Source organism: Salmo salar, chromosome ssa04, assembly GCF_905237065.1.
Source record: "Salmo salar chromosome ssa04, Ssal_v3.1, whole genome shotgun sequence".
NCBI lineage: Eukaryota > Metazoa > Chordata > Actinopteri > Salmoniformes > Salmonidae > Salmo > Salmo salar.
Genome location: NC_059445.1, coordinates 38,029,871 through 38,052,934, shown reverse-complemented (window position 1 = coordinate 38,052,934; position 23,064 = coordinate 38,029,871). Strand labels below are relative to the sequence as shown.

Here is a 23,064-nt window from a genome sequence, read left to right as displayed (position 1 = left end):
TCTATCATGGTCCACACACCAACAAAGTCGTTAAGAGGGCACAACAACGCCTCTTCTCCAGGAGGCTGAAAAGATTTGGCATGGGTCTTCAGATCCTCAAAAACATCTACAGCTGCACCATTGAGAGCATCTTGACAGGCTGCATCACTCCTTGGTATGGTAACTGCTTGTCATCCGATTGCAAAAACTACAGAGGGTAGTGCGTATGGCCCAGTACATCACTGAGGCCAAGCTCCCTGCAATTCAGCACCTCTATACCACGTGGTGTCAGAGGAAGGCCTTAGAAATTCAGACTCCAGCCACCCAATTCATAGACTGTTCTCTCTGCTACCGCATGGCAAGCAGTGCCGATGCACCAAGTCTGGAACCAACAGGACCCTGAACAGCTTCTACCTCCAAGCCATAAGACTGCTAAATAGTTAGTCCGGGTAGCTTTTTGGTTAGCTATTTAACTATCTGCCTTCACCCTTTTTGCACCCTTTTTTTACCCATCACATACGCTGCTGCTACTGTTTATCTGCTACTTTATTCCTAGTTATGTGTACATACAGTATCTACCTCAATTACCTCGTATCCCCTGCAAATCAACTCTGTACTGGTACCCCGTGTATATAGTCATTACTCATTGTGTGTTACTCATTGTGTGTTTATTACTTTTATTATTACGTGTTTTAACTTTATACTGAACAAAAATATCAACGCAACATGCAACAATTTCAACGATTTTACAGAGTTACAGTTCATATGAGGAAATCAGTCAATTTAAAGAAATTCATTAGGCCCTAATCTATGGATTCCACATGACTGGGAATACAGATATGGAGATGTTGGTCACAGATACTTAAAAGAAAAAAAAAATAGGGGGCATTAATCAGAAAAACAGTCAATATCAGGTGTGATCACCATTTGCCTCATGCAGCGTGACACATCTTCTCATAGAGTTGATCAGGCTGTTGATTGTGGAATGTTGTCCCACTCCTCTTCAATGGCTGTGCGAAGTTTCTGGATATTGGTGGGAACTGGAACACACTGTCGTACATGTCGATCCAATCCAGAGAATCCCAAACATGCTCAATGAGTGACATGTCTAGTGATTCCAAGAATTGTGTAGATATCCTTGCGACGTGGGGCTGTGTATTATCATGCTGAAACATGAGTTGATGGCGGTGGATGAACGGCACGACAATGGGCCTCAGGATCTTGTCAGGGTATCTCTGTGCATTCAAATTGCCATCGATAAAATGCAATTGGGTTTGTTGTCTGTAGCTTATGCCTGCCCCATACCATAACCCCACCGCCACCATGGGGCACTCTGTTCAAAACGTTGACATCAGCAAATCGCTCGTCCACATAACGCCATACATGCAGTCTGCCATCTGCCCGGTACAGTTGAACCCGGGATTAATATGTGAAGAGCACACTTCTCCATGGTGCCAGTGGCCATCGGAAGTAAACATTTACCCACTGAAGTCGGTTACGTCTCCGAACTGCAGTCAAGTCAAGACCCTGGTGAGGACAACGAGCATGCAGATGAGCTTCCCTGGAACACGTTCTGACAGTTTGTGCAGAAATTCTTTGGTTGTGCAAACCCATCAGCTGTCTGGGTGGCTGGTCTCAGACGATCCCGCAGGTGAAAAAGCCGGATGTGTAGGTCCTGGGCTGCCGCGATTACACGTGGTCTATGGCCGGTTGGACGTACTGCCAAATTTTTGAAAATGACATTGGAGGTGGCTTGTGCTAGAGAAATGAACATTCAATTATCTGGCAACAGCTCTGGTGGACATTCCTTCAGTTAGTATGCCAATTGCATGCTCCCTCAACTTGAGACATCTGTGGCGTTGTGTAACAAAACTGCACATTTTAGAATAGCCTTTTATTGTTCGCAGCACAAGGTGCACCTGTGTAATGATCATGCCGTTTAATCAGCTTCTTGATATGCCACACTTGTCAGGTGGATGTATTATCTTGGCAAAGGAGAAGTGCTCACGAACAGCGACCTAAACACATTTGTGCCCAAAATTTGAGAGAAATAAGCATTTTCTTTTTAATGTATGGACAATCACTGCGATCTTTTATTTCAGCTCATGAAACATGGGACCAAGACTTTACATGTTGCGTTTTATATTTTTGTTCAGTGTATAATTTTTATATATTTCCTTTCTCTCTGCATTGGTGAGAAGGGCCTGTAAGTAAGCATTTCACTTACGTAACTCTAAACCTGTTGCTAATGAAGCATGTGACAAATAACATTTGGTTTGATGATTTGATCTCTCTCCATCTTAGGCCTCTCCCTCACTCCTACCTTCTCTCCTCTCCAGACTTCTCGGAGCATTCCTTCTGGGACTTCCTGCAGACCAAGAAGCTGACGGACAACCTGCAGCATTTCATCCTTCACTCCATTGCCATGGTGATCCCGGAGGTGTGCACGGTGGAAGGCCTGAGAGCCACGCAGCACTTCCTGCGTTGTCTGGGGCGCTACGGCAACACGCCCTTTCTGTTCCCCCTCTACGGCCTAGGGGAGATCCCTCAGTGCTTCTGCAGGTCAGTGGTTCCTCATGTCTGGGTTTACCTCACCCCACTGGTACATGATGATGAGTCTATCCTACTGTACATAACAAAATGTACACACGACTATAAAGTCACTGAATTCCAACTATGTATTTGGATTGGGGGCCAGACCTATATTGACAGGGTACTAGAGATGGGAGGTGATCTTTGTGATTAGGGGAATGGGGATGAGACCTGGGTTTGTGCTCTGACTCCGAGGCTCTCTGCTCCGCTGGGCTCTGGATGGCAGCTTTTAGCACTGCAGGTCTTCAGGGAGCTCTCCTGTGAAACTGTAGCACTTAGAGCCGAGTGAGCTTCAGGATGTGTCCCCCACGGCTGCTGCTCATACTGCTGCAGGGGCCATGGCGGCTCACAGCCAGGCAATGGGAGAACAGCTCCCCAAAGGCCGTGGATGCAGCTGGATATAGCCTAGCCTCGAACACTTGTCCCGGGGTTAGGCATATGACTCTGCCTGCCTGCCTGCATGTGTTTCCATCCTCTGAATGGGAGATATCCACACCATGGAGGTGTGTTGAGCTGAATGCATGGGTGCCAACATCCCGAGCGGAGCTGCACATACGACAGAGCAGCCTTGACCCTGGAGATGGAAGGTAATGTTCTTTTGCAGCTGCAGTGCTGTCAAAGTCAGTGCCATGCCGCCGATCTATCTGCGACGCAATCAATTTGCATCCAACTAAATCCATCATGGAGATTGGCTGCACACCTCACGGTACAGAGGTGTAATAACACAGACCAGGTTTTAACCTTAAATGAATCATGTTGGAAATGAGGGCAATATGTGCTTGAGCTGTGTAATGCATTTATTCCCTGAGAAACTGGTTTTGGTTGAAGCAATTATAGCAGAATTGTTGCTTTATTATAATACACTTTTTTTTCTCTTGCTATATTGTTCTAGTAATTCATAGACAATTATGAATACATAGTTAGAGCAACGGAATGGAGCCATGTCTTGCTCGTCGGGCTTTTATCTGTCAGAGTACATGTAGAGACATAACTCCAACATGTAGGAGATGGAGGTTGGATTCATCTTCCACCTGACTTTTAGAATTTTAATAAAGGTCCTCTGCTCGAGGCTCAGTCATTTGCATATTTGATTCCCACTCCTTCCCCCCTAATCTACTCCTCCGACGTTCAGATAAGCAAGGTAAAGAGCCGACACATGATCACACCTGTCTGTCGCTGCACAACTCTCTCTCTCTCTCTCTCTCCCTCCCTCCCTCCCTCTTAGTGGCAGTGAATATCTGTTGTTCATGCATACTGGATTGCCATGTCTTTATTTTTGTTCTACAGGTGATAATAGTTGGAATTGAGCTGTTACTTTAACCTCCCTAGTTTTATATTGTTTGAATGAAAACGTCACGCCTCACCTTGAGTTCAAACCCTGACTCTGTTGGTCTGTAGGCGAGGTAGTTTTATTCTCAGTGTCTCCTCCCAAACATTTTAGGTAGCTACGGTTCCAATGTTTGTGTTTTTGGAACGTTAGAACGGTGAAGAAGTGGGTGGAGAGAACAAGAAGAAGCAGTAGAAAATGTCTGATGGGTAAGGTGGAGTCTGAAAGTGATGAACAAAAGAAGCGGAGGTAGGGAGTACGAGGTATAGGGAGAAAAAGTATTTGAGAGCGGTGTGAGTGAGGGGTGGTAGTGAGGCGGGATCATCCATCAATGTGATACCTGCCTTGCAGGTGATGGATGGATAGATGGCCGTGCAAACTCAATAATGCTCACTCTCTCAGGTTATTCACAGATCAGCGAGCAGCACTGCTAATAAAGTGATGAAATGCTTTTGTGTCCTTGCCTGGATTATTCCTCAAGTTTTGACAGGGAAGACTCTTTTTAATTTCTAAATAACCTTTGGCGCTTTGACTGCAGTAGTCCGTCTTCTGCCTCTGTCCCTCGCACCGTTCTATGGCGTGTGACCGCGGTGGTGGGGTGGGGGTGGGGGGTAGACCTCCATTCATTTACCCTGAAAAAGAATTTGGCCGTGACACGCTTTGATTTGCATGCCGTGTTGCCACGCTCCAATCAGACAGCAGTCAGAATGAAACAGATTGAGAGGATGGGGGAAATGCATTAATTAGTGCAGATGATTGTCTGTTGAGCATTCAGTCACAGATCATATTTCCTCATCTTTTTTTTTCCCACTCATGGAGCAATAAACATCTAATTTATTCGGATCCAACAGGATTTAATTTTGTGCAGAAGGCCTCGCCAGGCGCCATGGTGCTTTGTTTTCTTTTAATTATTGGCCAACCATTAGCCCCCCACTCTGCCTCCCAGCTCCCCAGATTACAGCAGAATCTTCCAGCAATGATTTTTGACAGGTAAGTGCTCTGTGTACGCACTGTAATTTTGTTTGTTTAGCGTGTCCTGGACATGGTGAGGATTTATTGTCCACGTCCGTGACTGCCGGTTAAACCCTCTGAAAACCATCTGAAATCCTCCCAGGACCCTTTAAAACCTCCCACCCTTTTCTCCTGCTTGGCCGTGGTGGATGAATGCATGCATCTACAGAACCTGCAGCTTCTCTTCCACCTGGTCTTCTAAGGGTTGAGTCGGGGGGCTTAGTTCAGCACTGGAACATCTACAGGAGACCCAAAGTGAGTTTCAGGAGACCCAAAGTGAACTTGAAGCACACGGTATTGCTAAGCAGTGGTACTCAATACACCCACTCTGTCATACACTTTAGATTTATCTCTGAACTGTAAAGGAACCGAATGGATCATTTTTCGAGCATTTCTCCATCTGAGGAGGAGGAGGTATGCACAGCACTTGCTGGCCCTACAGGTTTGTCGAACGTTGAGAGAAACACCCCCGGACGTCAATGTCATGACTGAGAGATGAGAAGTCTAGCGAACACTGCAGCGATTCAAGACCTAGAGGTGGACACGTCCAGTGTAAACTTGTAAATGCATTCTCTGCCATCATCTAAGGTATGGGATTGAGTTGTCAAGAAAATGAGGACTGCCAGCCTTTTTTAAGGCTGTTCTATTTATTTCTGCCTTGCTTGAGATACTGCCGCTAGAGCCTCGAGCTTATTTCTGCTCTTGTTACATTACCTTTTAATTACAGAAATAACTAGTTGGAGGCAGTTGTTTTGTATGAGAGGGGAGAGGAGGGTTGTCGAAGATTTATTTTGGATGTGACCTTCTCCACACTAGCTACAGCTGTAATCAGTGGAATTAATAGCGTAATCAAATTATACACAAACTCATAAATCATCGCCGAGCGCACTGTCACGGAGTTCGGCTATTAATGGCCCCTATTGTTTTGCCACCGTATTAAAAAATCACGTCCCCTGATTCCCGCCTTGATAGGAACTGAAATGCCATTTAGAGGCTATAAAGACCGGGGGCTCAGAGGGGTCCCAGATTTTCACAACTGTTAATTTAGCAGCGATGCAGAGTGATGTCGCAGATGCCAAGGGGGGGGGTGAGTCAGGGCCGGCCGCGCTGCAGCGGCGCCTTTTCAGCCGGGGGATGGCATCATTGGGACAGACAGCGGCCAGTTAATTAGAGTAATATCAGCTTAAACGTCTGTCAGTTAGGGTTAATGACATCAAAAGGGGTTCCCTGGCGTCTGAATGGGGTTCTGTAGAGGCCATGCGATGGGCCTGGATGATTGCCTGTGAGTTTTATTCTCTTGATGTTTTATTAAGATGCCATGTCTGGTAATTCATCTATGGGGCAGGTACAAACCTTTTTAGGAGCAACGGTGATGGTTGTCTGTGGGGTAGGCGTGTCTTGGTCCCTCCTCTCCATTCCTCCCTCTGTTTTCTCTCGACCTGCTCTCCCCAGTCCGTCACAGCTGGCAGAGCTCCCTTAAACCCCAGCCATCTCTCTCCGTTATTCCCACTGTGTTGAAAGAGCCAGTGCCAGGCTCATAGACCTGTGCTGTCTGTATGCAGCTGCGTCTCTGTGGGTGGAGCACACATTAACCTGGCCAAAGCACACAGTCTGCACTGTGTTCGCCACTGTTTTACTTCAAAGTAATTCAACCCAAGTATACTTGATTTTTGCAAAGTTTTGCCAAAGCAAGGATCATCCACAGTTTTTATATGTAATTGTCACCACATTAAGTTGTTTGAGGTGATTTGGAAAAAAGTCACATTTATTTGTCATACACATTTTGGAGTATTTTATAGTGCATTGCAGTGAATATCCTATATGTTTATTCACTGACTGGCCACTGTCTTAAAGGACTCTTTTGTGTATTTTTCTCAGGATGTGTGCTGTCTTTGGAGGGATCTATTGTCTTCGCCACTCAGTTCAGTGTCTGGTTCTGGACAAGGAGTCCGGCAAGTGAGTATTCCATCGCCAATTCACCACAACACACACACCAGTCCCCTCCCTTCCCCCCGCCACAATAAAGAAGTGTGAGAACAAAAAAAAAGTGAGAACAAAGCAGTAACAGAGAGCTGGATTTGTGTTCTGGGCTGAGATAACAAAAAAGCAGCCCTGTTCTCGTCAAGCCCCTTTGTTCCAGCCCTCCAATCAGGGAGCAACCTCGATTAGAAGTAATTTGTGTATGTGGTCCTCCAAAACAAGGAAAGAAGAGGGGGTCCGGAATATAGATACGAAATTAATTCTCTGGGAGACGGGAGAACCAACCCCCCCCCCCCGGCCCCACCTGAAGCAGCCAAGCTCGGAAGACAAATCACAGGCCCTGCCACTTGGGCTGGCGATGAGTGATGCTGGTTTTTCCTCGTGGCCTTACCTCCACTAATTGATTTTCATCTGAAGACAAAAAAGCCCTCTGTTACTGCCTCTTAAAAAATGAGAGTTCATCTCCAGTCTCCCTTGATTAATCTGTGCTGATAATGTGCGTCAGGCCCTACTAGAAAGCCCTTTTAATGAGTTTCAAAGGTAGATTGTTGTCATAAACTAGGTTAGATTAGTTTTTTTTTTTTGGAAGGCTCGATATTGAGATTCTTTCATCTTGGTGGTGGGTGACCCTGGGGGCTAGGAATCTTGTGGTGGAGCAGCGTCGTGAGGAGTAATACTGTATGTGCTCTCTCTCTCTCTAATACTCGGCCCAAAGACTGAAACTCCCAGCCCCTGTCTCTACAGCCAGTCTCTGATGTTGGCCATTGGGGAAATACTGCCTTCTGGGACCTCAGACTGGAAAGTGCAGTTCCTTTGATAATGTGTCCCTCTTTGTGCAAAATGCTAATGGTACTCAAGTCTTTGGTTACGGCTCTCTTTTTCATTTGACGTATCCACGTGCGGCCGGTTGGGATTTCCTAGAGTGCTCGTGGTTCATGGTTTTTATCTACTTACTACCCAGCGCTCTGCGAAGCCTAATGCGCGCCACACACTGACTCGTCCCCTCTAGTCAGAAGTGCCATTTAACACATTGATACGTGCAAAGTCAATGGCAAGCGCTAAAGCACAGACCCGAGTCAGAACCAGCCGCGGTCTCTCCTAGTTTTCTGTGTGAACGGCGTTTCAGGTTGGAGCTGATCCAATGCCATGTCAGTCAGCACTAGAGAGAAGTCCATAAACGAGCGGTGAGGCGTGGCCGAGAGGGCCGCGCTGTTCTCCACGTGCGCCGCACAGGTGTCCACTCTGCTCCTTGTTCCAAGGCAAGCCTAATACATCATCAGTGGGGGAAAAAGTTTTGCGAAGGTGAAAAAAAAAATACAAAAAAATGGCAAGGTGTCTGCCAGGCTGAACAATGATTTTAATTTCCCCGGCGTCATAAATTACCTCCTTATGTCTCCTCTTATTACATACATAAAGCTGAAAAGGGTAGAGGGAGATTAATAATGCAGCACCAGCAGTGGATGATGTGACCTAACATCCCAGCTGCCACTCGTCTGTCCTATCCTGTCCTGGACCTGCTCCTCCATACTACTACAGCAGACACCTGCACCGCTTGTCTGTCTGCCTGCCTGTCTGTCTCTCTCCTGACTCCACTGACCAGCCGCTTCACTCCTGTCACTATCCATCCCTTAGTCTTAATGCGCTTTGATCCTAGTCACTTCCAACAGAGGAGAACTTGACTGTGACAGTAATGTCCAGTAAGTCATGTGGGGGAGAGTTAGTTTGTTTCACTTGGCCGAAGTAAAGAGTTGCTTCCAGTTGAGATGTTTATCAAAGTCGTAACTGTGCATGACTGTGTATAAGGCTGTGACCATGATTGCTATGTGTATGACCTGCGTGCTTTATGAACACTGTTTATCAACTACAGTTCTGATCAATAAAGCCTGCCGTGGCCTTGTGGGTAGGGGGACGGTAATCATACTATTAGTGGTTACTTCCAAGCTGGACCTTACCTTCTTTTTATGTCTCGGCTCAGGTTATGCCTGCAGATGACAGTGGATATACATTTAGTGTTGAAGCACATTTACTTCATCCTCCTATTTAAGATGAAAATAGTAGTTATGTTTATTTAGATATATAGCACTCATGAAGGTAGTTTCCAGGATGTGCAGTATTTTTTGCTTCAAGAAACAGTGGGTGTTCTCTCAGGGATGTGAAGGTTGTGGCCTGTATCCCGTCTCCTATAGCCCATATCCCACTCCATTGGTTTAGGATTGATTTGAACTGCCAGCTCCCACTGCCAAGCCCCCTCCTAGTAAATAAATCTTCATTTACATAAACAGTCCGTCCTGCAGTCAATCTCTCCTAGGTGAGGATTATTCGGAGGGGTGCGGGTTTGGAGGGGGGTGGGAGCGAGCGTTTTGGAGTGCCGCTTGCCTTCTCCTTTATTGTGTTGTGAAAGTCCATTTCAAGGATGTCACCCCAAGCCCATTAGTTTGGATAATGAGCCCTATAAAGCACATTTATAACTCTTGACATAACAAGCAGACAGATTCCCCACCGTTCCCCCTCTGTCGGAGAGGAGCAACGCAGGAAGGTCACACTGCTGCTGCCCAGGACAGGGGGCTCAGAGAGCCTCGCCTCCCCTTGTCCTGCCTCTCCTAGCCTCACCTCGCTCACACTGGCTAACTCACAGATTGTGCCAATCTGGCCAATGTTTTGGGTTCTGTTTTGTGCTTGCATTGTTTGGACAAAAAAAGAGAACGTATTCAACTCTGGCTTTTCTTACAAAGATTAATGAATCAGCCCAGGCCATTTGTATTTGTTTCGACGGTGGTGCATTGAGAAGCTGCCAAAACAATCCTTCTCTTTTGTGCTGGACTATAGGCTGTAATGTTCTGAGGCACAGATGCCAACTGTATTCCCTTTCTTGACAAAGGTCATTAATTAATACCATCTCATGAAGCATACAGCTCAGGTCGGTAAAGGTGTTTGGTATAACAATGGAGTATTTATTTTTGTGTTGTCAACAAACAAAAAAATGACGTGGCCACAGATCTTCTTTTTTCCCCCCCGGACTAAAGGTCCCGACGCTTCAGATCATGTTCTGCGCATGTGTTTATTTGTTTATTCTCTACTTTACGCACAGTCTCTGCTCTACTGGGGTGGCAGGTAGCCTAGTGGTTAGAGCGTTGGGCCAGTAAACGAAAGGTTGCTGGATCAAATCTACGAGCTGACAAGGTAAAAATCTGTCATTCTGCCCCTGTATTTACAGGGTACTGTTCCCTGTAAATAAGAATTCGTTTTTAACTGACTTGCGTAGTTAAATAAAGGTTCAATTTAAATTAAAAATAAATACTCGTAGAGAACACTCTGGGGAATGGTTCTCAATTAATAATAAATAATAAAGTTAGATCAAAGCTGAATCAATGTCTGCAAGATCACACAATGACAGAATATAATGTTACTGTAATACAAAAACACCACTACATTTTTCTTTCATGTGGCCAAAACTCAACAGCGCGCACCACTAGGCAAAATACACAGGGAGGCTATGTTAGTTTCTTCAAGGGAAATTTCACCATTTTTCAAACGGCACCACCCCAACATCAACATATGTGAAAATGGCTTTTCTATGTTTTGTAGTAAAAAAAAATAGAGGAAAATGGGTGTTTCCAATGACACCATCAACCAATTAGCAGGCAATGCCTACTCGTAATTAGTTAAAATCATGACGCACATTGATGACATCATTTAGCGTTTCTGTCTTTTTTTTCTCCCCCACAAAACATAGAAACGCGTCCTTTTCACATATGTTGATGCTGGAGGTGATGAATATGAAGTAGAAATTTTGAGAAATGTCCCTTTAACACGATATGCTAAAACGTGCTCACTGTACATCATTCAAAACAGCACTGTACGCTACTTCGGAACAACACTGTAGAACTCCAAATCTAAATGCATATCCCCATGAAACCGATTGAGATTTAATGGATGGTATGTAGATGCTGCATGGACGTTTCACTGGTAAAACTTGGAAGAATTATCATTCATGATTGACTGTGAGAAATGTGAAGGGAAGGAGACCAAAGAAATGTGTCCGTAATGTATAGGTAAAGAAACACATGCACAGAACTTGATCCGAACATGTGCAGAAGCTTTGGGACCTTTTTAATCCAGGGAAAAAAAGGGTCAGGGACAAGTCGTGTTCGTAGCCACTCAACGGATGCAAATCAAAACCGCATCTGTAGACTTAAGCAACATATTTATGGCATACTCCTGAGGACGAGTATACGCCCACACCATTCTGTTCACGGGTTGACTCATAAGCCACAGTCCCCGCTGTTAAATCCGTGGGGCGGGTTTAGGGTCATGAAATATTGTGTGGATGAAGGGCGGGTTGAATAAAGAGAAAACGATGCATAAAAAAAATCCAGAAATGTATAGTTTTAGTGCAATTCATATCTATAGGCTACATTGAGGTTTTTCTTTCATTATTTGTATCTGGCATTTGTGTGTAAGCCTAAGCTTTAGGGCCTAACTGTATGAGTGCCAAATACACGCCAATCACCAAATGCTTTTGGGACTGAGGCAGAAAAAGTTAAAGTCGTCCCACTGAGGCAAATGGGATACATTTGGAACTGTACATTTTCTCTATTTGCGGGTTAGAATCGGGTGCAGGCCTCCGATTTTCACTCGCATACAACTGAGTGTACAAAACATTAGGAACACCTTCCTAATATTGAGTTGCACCCCGTTTAACCCTCAGAACAGCCTCAATTTGTCAGGGCATGGACTCTACAAGGTGTCGAAAGGGTTCCTCAGGGATGCTGGCCCATGTTGACTCCAATGCTTCCCGCAGTTGTGTCTAGATGGCTGGATGTCTTTGGGTGGTGGACCATTCTTGATTCACACGGGAAACTGTTGAACCTGAAAAACCCAGCATCGTTGCAGTTCTTGACACACTCAAACCGGTGTGCCTGGCACTTGTTACCATACCCCGTTCAAAGGCACTTAAATATTTTGTCTTGCTCATTCCTCCTCTGAATGGCACACATTCACAATCCATGTCTCAATTGTCTCAAGGCTTAAAAATCCTTCTTTAACTAGTCTCCTCCCCTTCATCTACACTGATTTGAAGTGGATTTAACATGTGACATCAATAAAGGATCACAGCTTTCATGGAAAGAGTTTATAGTCGGGCAGTTGCAGATGGGTTATTAGCAATTGCGGGTGGGTGCGGGTGACATACTTAATATAACATAATTTAAAAAGGTAATTAATAAAAAATTATAAGTAAAACTTTCACTTAATTTTTGGTCATATTTTATAAAAATCTGGAAACACTGGACAGTTACTTTAATCTTTTTTCCTTTTTTTTTTTCTCTTGTTCAAGGTGCAAAGCTGTGATTGACACTCATGGTCAGAGAATCAGCTGCAGTCACTTTGTGGTGGAGGATGGTTACATCGGGGCAGACCAGAGGAAGAACACGGATTCCAGGTGAGAGTGGCTCCCAATACTCCTCCTCAGCACCTTCTCTACCTAGCCATTGATACTGGTCTCGCCTACAGTTTCAGGCAGCACATTCATTTAGTGAGAACAGTGCATAGCCTACATAGAGGTGACATTTCTTGTGAAGTCAACTTGGGAGGAGGGGTCTCTGTGCCGATAACGGAGGATCTTTCCTCAGGTCTTTGTGCGGTAGGACACTTTCAGTGGTGTCATGGTGAAAGGGCTGATTATCCCAGACACACTCCACAGACCTGGCTGCAGGTGACTGGGCTCTGCTCTGCTCTGCTCGCCACACCGCTGCCTGCCTCCGTCAATGGAGACCTTGACATTTACACCACTGACCCCAATTAGAGCATGACTAATGCTCTTAAAGACGGCAGCGCAGAATGACTGGGCCGGCCCGGCCAGAACCAACCCAGCCACTGTTCTGTTGTAGCATGGCCCAGACTGGACTGTCTCACAGCCAAAATCTACTGCAAAAAAAAGAAAGGAAAACAGTGCAGTAATAATCTAATAATATTGGTGCTGCTGTTTTTTTTTTCTCTTTCTCTACTGTTGTCCCCCCCCTTCCTCTCTTTCATCCATCCTCTCTCTTTTCACAGGCAGATATCCAGAGCTGTTCTCATCACAGACCGGTCAATTCTGCCATCTGATTCTGAACAGCAGGTAGTATACTGTTGTTCTCCATATGGCTCATCCCCTATCCTGTGTCCCACACAAAGAGATGTTTTGACATATTCAAAGGGAACACACATCCCCCCCCCCCCCTTTTACAAGCACAAAATACATTTAAATGCTATTCAGATATCCAGTGTGGCTTAGCGGTATTCCTGCCGAGCCTGCATTTTTGCTACTCCTGTTGTTTTGCATTACATTATATTTTATGCTCTATCACATTTGTATAGATTCTTGGTCCGCGTCCAAGTTCTCAGCGAAGAAACAGCAAAACATCAAAGCTAATTTGGGAGATCATTACAATGGTTCTGACGTGCGGCTGTCTACCATTTAAGATCTCCAAATAAATTGCGGAAAAAGTAACCAGTTCAATGAAAGCCCCCCCCTAATGCTGTTTGTTGTGACTGGTTTGGAATTTGATAAAATAATCCTACCGGCTGGAGAATGGGAATTGACATGCTAGCATTAGGTACGCTAATTTGAGTGCCAGTCTTCGATATGGATATGAAAAACATGGAATAATGGCATAGAACACGTTGAATGAAATCTGATCAATCCAATTCCCTAATGTGTCTGCATAAAGAGAATATATCCATTGAATTTTCATCCCTTCTTTCATGGCACAAGTTTGTTATTTATTTTTTTTCTTCCCCGGCTGAAATCCGGCTTTGAATATCACTCACAAAGGACAGAGGGAAAACCGTGTGTAATTTCTGCTCATTAGGTAGGAGGGAGAATATGAAATTAATTTCTGTGTCTTGACACAGTGTGGAAATGGAATATTACATGACTGTGTGACAAAACGTAATTAAATATGGTCTCTTTGTAATTAGCTGTTGGATGGTCCTGTGGAATGACAGTGTGGACCGAGGCAGATACAAGGGGGAGATTGGCCCTGGCTGTCTCTGTCCCCTGCTTTCCCCCTCATGGGAGAAACTGACTTTCCTTCCTTAAATTTGTCCACTTGATTAAAAAGGAGTGATTTCACTTCTGCTCCAGCCAGGAAGGACATTATAATAACATCCAGGGGATTCATATAAAAGGATTACAGGGATCCCATTACTTAGAACTGCAGTTTGGTAATAGGCTTTAGGATTGTCTTGCACACTTCATTAGGGCTGTGTGTGTGAGTGCCTTACGGAAGCACTGCACTTTGTGTGGTTCAACTCTCTGTCGGTCTGTCTAACATACCTGTCTGTCTAACGTACCTGTCTTGTCTCTATATGCACTGTAGATCTCCCTGGTCACTGTGCCTCCCGTGGAGCCTGGTGGTCCCCTGGTCCGTATCATAGAGCTCTGCTCTTCCACCATGACCTGCATGCTAGACACCTGTGAGTCCAGCTGCACCCCGGCCACTCTCCCCTCTCACCCACCCAATGCCCGGGACAGGGGATGGGGGGGGTCGTATTAGGCAGCGCCATCTACATAGAGGGCTGTTGTTTTAGAAAGCTAATTCCGACGATGCTTAGAGGAGGCAGTTGTTCTGGCGGACTAGCGCTGACATCAGGGTTGTAAAGGCAGACTAGAATTAATGGAGGAAATGAGACTGAAAACCAAGACTGAGAGAACTGGGGTGAGTGAATGATGGCGTCTCTGAACATTCCATCTCCTGTGTGTGTATAGAGCTTTGGGTCAAACTGCTGCTGCTTTACCGGGTCACTGAATCAGTCGCTCAGACAGCTGGAAATATGACCCGGTTTTCCCTTTGAATTGTGGCTCCAGTAGCAACGACGACGACGATGATGATGATGATGATGATTCCATCGTTAACCGTAGTGTTATTTATGAGTGTTATTGTTTTTAGCAATCCTGGTATTATTTCCCAGTCAGTCATCACACTTAGATAGATGAGCAATGGTGACAGCTGCCCATTGACCATCTCCATAGGGGAGCTGGTTGTGGGCGAGAGAGGAGTAATCAGCGGAAGTCCACTCCCTCACTCTAGGAATAGAGTCTGGAATGATGGAATTGTGAAGTGGAGCCATTGCTCCTACTGTGTGTGTGTGTGAGAGGATGGAGATGGATAGCTGTAGCATCCCTTAAGTAATGTAGTTCTACCTGAGTGGATCAGTTGCAATCATAAGATGATGATGAGCTTGACAGGCCTGCGACACACACACACACACACACAAAAGGTAAACCATTCATCTGCATTGAATGATACTTGCAGAGTTTACAGTCTACAGAATACCTATTTATACTGATGAATATGTACCAGGCCAATCTGATCAGAGTGTCTTCCTCAAGGGCAACATGGCTTCCTGGGGTTTGAACTAGCAACCCAATCGGAACAAGGGTGTTTTGCCATTTTCAAATGGAAATTTGGCCATGAAATGAGCTGTCTTAACAGTAAAGTCTTCTCTCTCTGGCTACTTTAAAACTTAAAGGCATGAAGACAGCAGATATGCACCCGATTCTCCATCCGCTAGGTTAGTGTCCCACAGAACGAGCATCAAGTGTCTCAGTGGACAGCCCTGCTGTACAACAGGGTAATGTCTATCCTCCCAACTCTCCTGGTCTTTTTTTGTTTGGGCCCTGAGCTGACAGAGTGGAGGGCCTCCAGAGTCCCAGTGTGAGTGGAGTGTCACATACGTCCTCTGAGCGGTATCGCCATGGACCCTCTGGCCAATGATGCACCTCTCATCCCACTGGGGAGGCCTGTATCCTCCATCCACCCTCTACACACCCCCCCTCCCCCCCCCAGCCAGCACGGCACAGTCAGGAGCTATCCGGTTCCCATTGCTGTAGTTGCTCCTTTTGAACCCCCCCCCCCCAAAACCTGTCAACCTGCGAGAAAGAACAAAAAGGAGAGAAGGAGCCCTACAGTTGTCTTGAGCTCTTGGGATTGCCCAGGATCCTACTCTCTGGATCCCAGTGCTGCCACCGTTAACATGGTGTTCACAATACCGCCCTGCAGGACTGGGGCTGAACGCTTTGAAGATGAAACCACCTCTTCCCCCTCTGAGGTCCAACACCATGCATCCAAAGCCCAGCTCCCTCCAACCCCATCCTCTCTGGGCACTTTTCATGGAACAGTCCCAGCCACGCTGCCGGAGGAGATACTGATATGGCCTAGCTGTGCAGTGTGTTAAGGAACAGGTTGTTAGGGAACTGACTGTGGAGAGTAATTAGACAATGTTCCATCTCTTTAGGGAAGGTCCCTCTCACACGCTACAGGATAGACGGGCTGATGTGGACTTGGAGGACAACATCTGCTAATGAAGCAACAATGATATTCTGCTTGGCTAGTAACACCGGGTTGTATGTGTGCTCTTCGTCTACCTTCCTAATACAGATCTGGTGCACCTGACATGTTCCTCTGCCTCTGGCTCTGCCCAAGAAGACCTGGCTCCTGTGGTGTCCAGGCTCTTCTACACACCAGCTAGTCCTGGAGAGGAACCCGCAGAAGGTACAGTAGGAAACGCTCACTTGACCCCGTTTTTTATTTTTTTTATACCGTCAAATATCCATCTAACCTCTCTCCTGGCTTGATTTACATACCATCACCTTCACACATCACTGTCACTACTTGATTCAGAATAATGTGCTCAGATGTTCTAAGTACCTCGTGATATCCATTCCTAAAGAAGAAAGATCAGGCTAGTTTGTAGTTGGGTGAGAATGCGCTGACATTTTGTCGGGCTTGCTTGGAGACGTTATCAGTAATACAGATGATTGATATTGATGGCTGCGTGCCGAACTGGCGTTAGACCGTTGTCCCATTGATTCCCATTACCTTCTGTCAGGCTCGGCTTGGTTCCTTGATGGCGAATTAGCACATGACCTCGGACGGAACCTCCTTTATTACGCCGAATTATAGATGTTCTGTTTCAACATGTTTCTCTAGAGATGTTTGCCTAGACCTAGCTTATATCCTTAGGGTTCTTACTTGTCATGAAGCTGAGTTGTTTTTGTCAACAACAAAAAAAACAACATTTAACATACAGAACATGGATCTTTTTGAGCATGGATTAAATTAAGCATATCAGTTGATCATCTTGGCCTCGTTGGGTGCTTCCTTTTTGTATGGTTTGATTGTGAGTAGCCTACCTTTTTGGAACTCAACAGATTAATCTTTTTCTCTCACACACCGGCCACCATTCATTCTAGCCTGAGCGCAAACCCTCATGCTGGCTTTCTACCTACAGAACAGAATTGGGCACAGTATTTACTTAGCAAGGAATGCAATGGAAATGTAATGTTTAATTAGCTCCAGCATCCCATTTGGCCTGGACTCATAATTTATGAGTCTGTCTCCTCATGGGGAACGAATTTGCCTCTAGAACCAATAACGTTTGCCATTTTGGATTTGAATCCCTTTATTGCTACTTAATGCAGATCAATCTAATATATTGGAGTAGTCAGTTGTTTTTACTGAGGCAGGGATCTGCTCTGTCCGTGGTAGGTTATGGCTTTTCTCAAACCTCGTTGAGGTCAGTTAAAATAGCAGCTCCATTCTGACCGAAACCAACAGAGATCCACAATCGCCTCTTGAAGCCATTTGTTGTTTTATTGCTGTTTCTCTACGGCTGTGAGACAAGGTCATCATGAAAGTGACAGGCGTGATTGAGATCCCTCTCCTTTTCTCCTCTTTCTCTGACATCCTCATTCCCTTTTCTCCACCACATCTCTTTTCTGACTCATCTCTCTCTTATTCTGCTCCCCCTTTTTCAAAAAAAATCTCTCTCCCTTTCAGCCCATCTCTGTCTCTGTTCCTTCATTTTGCTTTCTCCCTGCCTGTGTGTGTACACGAGTCTCTCAGGTGGTAGGCCATCGCCGTGCAGTGTGGGGCTGTGCTCTGTGACGCCACCCTTTTTATCACAGGAATGAGGTAGTAGTATTTTAATTAAAATGTCAGAACAAATACTGTGAGAGTTATTGAGGATGAATCACTAGATAAGGGGAGCAGTGGGCCAGAACAGGTCAAAGAGACAAAGTCACCTGGCTGGCTGGCGGCTCCTCATTCATCCACTGGGTAGGAGGTGTGGTGGTGCGGGGGGGGGACGTGGGGGACGTGGAGGGGTGCACAGCAGAGGCTCTGGGGGGGGGGGGGGGTTGCAGAAGGTTAGGGGTAGGGCTGGAGCAGTCGGGGGCAGGTGCACATCTATGAGCAGGATGAGGACAGGTTGGATTGGGCTGGCTCCTACTCTAGATGATCCCACTGGCCCCTACTCTAGATGATCCCACTGGCCCCTACTCTAGATGATCCCACTGGCCCCTACTCTAGATGATCCCACTGGCCCCTACTCTAGATGATCCCACTGGCCCCTACTCTAGATGATCCCACTGGCCCCTACTCTAGATGATCCTGCTCTAGCCACTTCATTGGAAAATGACAGTTTGAACCAATGCAGCGTTGTGAAATCTGGTGTTTTTAAGAACGAATGCATTCCAGAAGAGACTGTGTGTTGATGTGTGGTGGCAGGCCGCCCAGGCAGAGAGCCAGTGGGTGTTAGAGGTGGCTGATATTTGGGGGTGTTAAGCTCCAGGCGTGTGGAGGGCCCCGTCAGGAGCACAGCTCTATGCTAATCTGACATTTCTCACATCTGTGACGGGGCTGTGTGGAAAAACTAAACAATGATGTCTAATAAGGTGTCGTTGGTGTGTATTTGGTCAGGTGTGTGTAGGTGTGTATTTGGTCAGGTGTGTGTAGGTGTGTATTTGGTCAGGTGTGTGTGTGTGTAGGTATGTATTTGGTCAGGCGTGTGTAGGTGTCGTTGTTGGTGTGTATTTGGTCAGGTGTGTGTAGGTGTGTGTATTTGGTCAGGTGTGTGTGTGTGTGTGTGTGTGTGTGTGTGTGTGTGTGTGTGTGTGTGTAGGTGTCGTTGTTGGTGTGTATTTGCTCAGGTGTGTGTGTGTGTTGGGGTGTGTGTGTGTAGGTGTATGGAGAAGATGTGTGGATGGACAGGGGTGTATGTGTGTAGCTGTATGGAGAAGATGTGTGGATGGACAGGGGTGTATGTGGTCAGGTGTGTGTGTGTGTGTGTGTGTAGGTGTATGGAGAAGATGTGTGGATGGACAGGAGTGTATGTGGTCAGTGTGTGTGTGTGTGTGTGTGTAGGTGTATGGAGAAGATGTGTGGATGGACAGGGTGTGTGTGTGTGTGTGTAGGTGTATGGAGAAGATGTGTGGATGGACAGGTGTGTGTGTGTGTGTGTGTGTGTGTGGGTGTATGGAGAAGATGTGTGGATGGACAGGGGTGTGTGTGTGGGTGTATGGAGAAGATGTGTGGATGGACAGGTGTGTGTGTGTGTGTGTGTGGGTGTATGGAGAAGATGTGTGGATGGACAGGGTGTGTGTGTGTGTGTGTGTGTGGGTGTATGGAGAAGATGTGTGGATGGACAGGTGTGTGTGTGTGTGTGTGTGTGTGTGTGTATGGAGAAGATGTGTGGGTGTATGGACAGGTGTGTGTGTGGGTGTATGGAGAAGATGTGTGGATGGACAGGGGTGTGTGTGTGTGGGTGTATGGAGAAGATGTGTGGATGGACAGGTGTGTGTGTGTGGGTGTATGGAGAAGATGTGTGGATGGACAGGTGTGTGTGTGTGTGGGTGTATGGAGAAGATGTGTGGATGGACAGGGGTGTATTTTGAGGTTGGGTGGCCTTTTGAAGTGTCGTCACGTTGATGGTGCCACACCTCTGCTGCTCTCCAAATTAACTAAATCACTCTGCTACCCAAGGCAGGAAAAGTAACACATATTATAATTGTGTGACATTTTGGTAATGACCACACTGACATTTCAGACTGACACCTTTTTCTCTCTCTTTCTTTGGGTACCTTTTTTTGGTCCCTTACATTTTAAAGGGTAATGATACAGAATGACGGTTTTACGCTTTGAAAACCAGGAGCCTTCTCGCAGCTCCAAATCATCCTCTCTCGTTTTTGTTTGACCGCTTCAAGTCTCACTCACGGACCGATCAAAGAGTGTCAAGAAACACTTTCCATGTGCCTTGTCGGCAAACCAAATGTCACCCCATTAACAGAAATCATGCTTCCCACAGATAAGCTGTGTTGAAAGGAGCCTGTTAAGTTCCTGTCTCTTCTCAAACACTGAAGGAAATATTCCTACAAGACTAAATTGGCACCATTATGGCTGAGCATTTCTACCCGAAAAAAATGAATTGCATTAATGATTCAATTGTTCGGTAGCTTACTGTTACTAATACCCTGTTATCTAGTACTCCGGGAGTTTGTCTCAACGGCAGACATGAGCTGCATCCGTATAGCAGTAACACATATATCATATGTTCCCGAAACATTTCAACTATATCAAATGATTCCTCCATTGATCTTCAGTGCGACTTCTGTCCGTGCACGGCTCTCCGTAGAAATCAGAACACTACATTACATTCATGACGCCGGTCCTTCCCCATCCAGGAGAGGAGGAGAGCAGGGGACCGACGGTGCTGTGGGCCCTGTACTTCAACATGAGGGACACCTCTGCTGTGGACAGGAGCAGCTATGACCTGCCCAGTAACGTACATGTGTGTGCCAGCCCTGATACCGCCCTGGGCAGTGACCACTCCATCAAACTGGTAAGTGACAATGTCCCGCGGATATTTTTTTTTTTTTTTACTGTCACGCTAAACTTGTAAGAATTGCGTTCTTTAACGTTTATATCATTGTTAAAAATCGAGCAAATAATTGGCTAACGATGACTTGCGTCACTAGCCTGGAAGTGTACTGTCCAATGGGGCTGATGGTGAAGATTTGTGTTTGTGTGTTTGTGTTGTCATCTCTCTCTCCAGGCCGAGGCAGTGTTCCGCCAGCTTCTCCCTGACGAGGAGTTCTGCCCCCCGGCCCCAAACCCCGAGGACATCATCTACGATGGGGAGGGGCCCCAGGGGGAGGGCCCGGGCTTTGAGGAGGCTGTACCAGCAGAGGGTGCTGGTGTCCAAGGAGGAGAGAGCGCTGAGAGACAGGAGGGAAAGGAAGCAGTGGAAGAAGCGGAGGGGGCGGGAGATGCAGTAACACAGGAAACTGGGGCTGGGGATGAGCCGAGCCCCACCAGTGAGGAATAACCCCACACACCCTTCCGTGTACAAACAGACTGCTGCCTTCTGCCTCAGAGTCCTGGCATGTACAGCAGTCAGTCAGCACTCCTCGAAGGCATGGCTGGACTCTGTGGTCTTGGTAACCAGATAGCGTTCTCATCCCCAGAAAGCCTTAGAGGGATCATCTTCACCATCTTTGATGTGGTCACCTGCAGAGACATTATACATATATATATATATACAGTATTTACATTGATATGCACAGTATATTAATGGAGTCATTTCTTTACTGGGCACTATATAACGCTCTACTCACTGTATTTTTCCTCTCACCTGAGGTTGATGTAAAGGTTCTTCCGAGTGGGTGGGGGGGGGGGCTGTTTCAGGTCTGCTTTGGGGATGTGATTGGTTTTAATGGGTTACCCCCATTTTCTTCATTTATTTATATTTGTCCTTTTTTTTTCCCGTCTGCTGCTACTGAAATATTTTGCAGCAGCCTGTTCTTTCTACTTGCCGTTCCATTGTGATGTGTTCTTAATCAGGGTCTCCGGTGTAGAGCCCAAAGAAATGGTTGCCTTTTTCCTTTTTGTACTCATGTTCGAGTTTTGCTCAGCCAGAGGGCCTGATGCAGTTTTGTTTCCCGCCTCTTGTGTATGTCTGGAATGGGTTTCTGGGTGTTTTTAAGGACTACAGTACTTGCTTACAGGAAATATGAGACTCCTCAATAAGAACCCCTCCCAAAACACTGGGCAGGGGATAGCCTCGCAACTGAACTTGCATGTTTTCACACACTCTGCTGTGCCATCCAATTGTACTGGAACCCCATGTCTCTTTTAATGTGCTTAAGTATTTAAACTCTGTTCTCTCATATGTATTGTCGCTGTCACTATCATTTTTAAAAGGTTGACAACATTAAAGTGCTACTGAAAAACTGCTCCTGTATCTCGTTTTACAATGTCATTTACAGTGAAGTTGGAGATCAGTTTCCAACTGAATTGGAAGAGGAGAGGTAACAGAACAGAGGCAACAACAGCAGAAGGAGCGCTCCAATGACACGCCCCAGCTCTGTGGCTTTGACAGGTGTGAGCCAATTTCCGTTCGGAAAATCTGATACAACTGTAACAATGTGTGATGTGGCTGCAGCTGTCGACGGAGCACGACACACTCTCACATTAGCAAGGTGTTCCTGCTTCCAGAACAAACAAAGCTCCACAGTTTACCTGGAAAAAAAGGGAGGTGAGAGAGGAGCGAAAAGGGAAGGTAGAGAGCGAAGGGTTTGATGACATTTGTTTTGCGGTGGCGTGACAGAACAGATGGCTCATTACGCCTGTGAATGCACAGTCTCTCCGCTCCGCTCACGGGGCTTTGTTTTGCCGTAATTTGATCTCCGCTCTGTTGAGAGTATTTACAGATTCAAGGGAGATGAATTACTGTAAAACACATGGCTGGGTCATTAAGAGCTGGCAAATATGCTCTTATTGGAGGAGAGGATAAAACTAAAAAGGATTATCAAGCTACATGTAGAGTAGGAATATAGTAGTAGTGTTTTTCTTACGGTATATGTTCTGTTTGCTTAGTTTAGTGTCACATATCTGACTATTCTTGGAGACAATGTATGGCTTTTGTGCTTGATATCTGGGCCTGAAAACTATAGAGAGGAGCCGGCCTCACTGTCTCCTCAGTAACATCAACAAACACTGCAATGTCACCCTCATCTGTTACGGCAGTCAAAGACCTTTTAGAACAGGGCATCAAATCAAACTGACATATCCTCATTCAAACATACTTCCCATTTAATATCGCTTGTATTTCCAGGATATTTTCCTAATTTAGTGTCACCATTTAGTGTTTGTAGACTCATTGTTCTTGTTTTTCTCCACTTAGTGACCCAGCCTCTCAATGGTATCATTGGGAATCAATTTTCTGCATGGAGAGTCGTGACATTAAAATGCAAAAGGGTAAAGAGAGCCACAGGCTAGACACCTAGCGGGGCAGATTTCACTCACTCTGTGGGGGGGCAGACTCATAGAGACGGCAGAGAATGTGCTCTTATG

General features: G+C 45.9%; 1 protein-coding gene across 2 annotated transcripts in view; it reads left to right on the top strand.

The window, feature by feature from the left end:
* Positions 1-21,944, top strand: part of chm (CHM Rab escort protein) — a 33,946-nt gene extending 12,002 nt beyond the window's left edge. For both annotated transcript variants that reach the window (XM_014195970.2, XM_014195971.2), the window contains exons 8-15: positions 2,319-2,541; positions 6,788-6,865; positions 12,225-12,329; positions 12,944-13,007; positions 14,251-14,347; positions 16,312-16,425; positions 20,394-20,551; positions 20,765-21,944. In XM_014195970.2, coding sequence (XP_014051445.1) covers positions 2,319-2,541; positions 6,788-6,865; positions 12,225-12,329; positions 12,944-13,007; positions 14,251-14,347; positions 16,312-16,425; positions 20,394-20,551; positions 20,765-21,037 — 1,112 coding nt within the window. In that variant the 3' untranslated portion in view covers positions 21,038-21,944. The remainder of the gene's footprint in view (positions 1-2,318; positions 2,542-6,787; positions 6,866-12,224; positions 12,330-12,943; positions 13,008-14,250; positions 14,348-16,311; positions 16,426-20,393; positions 20,552-20,764) is intronic.
* The last annotated feature ends 1,120 nt before the right edge of the window (positions 21,945-23,064 follow it).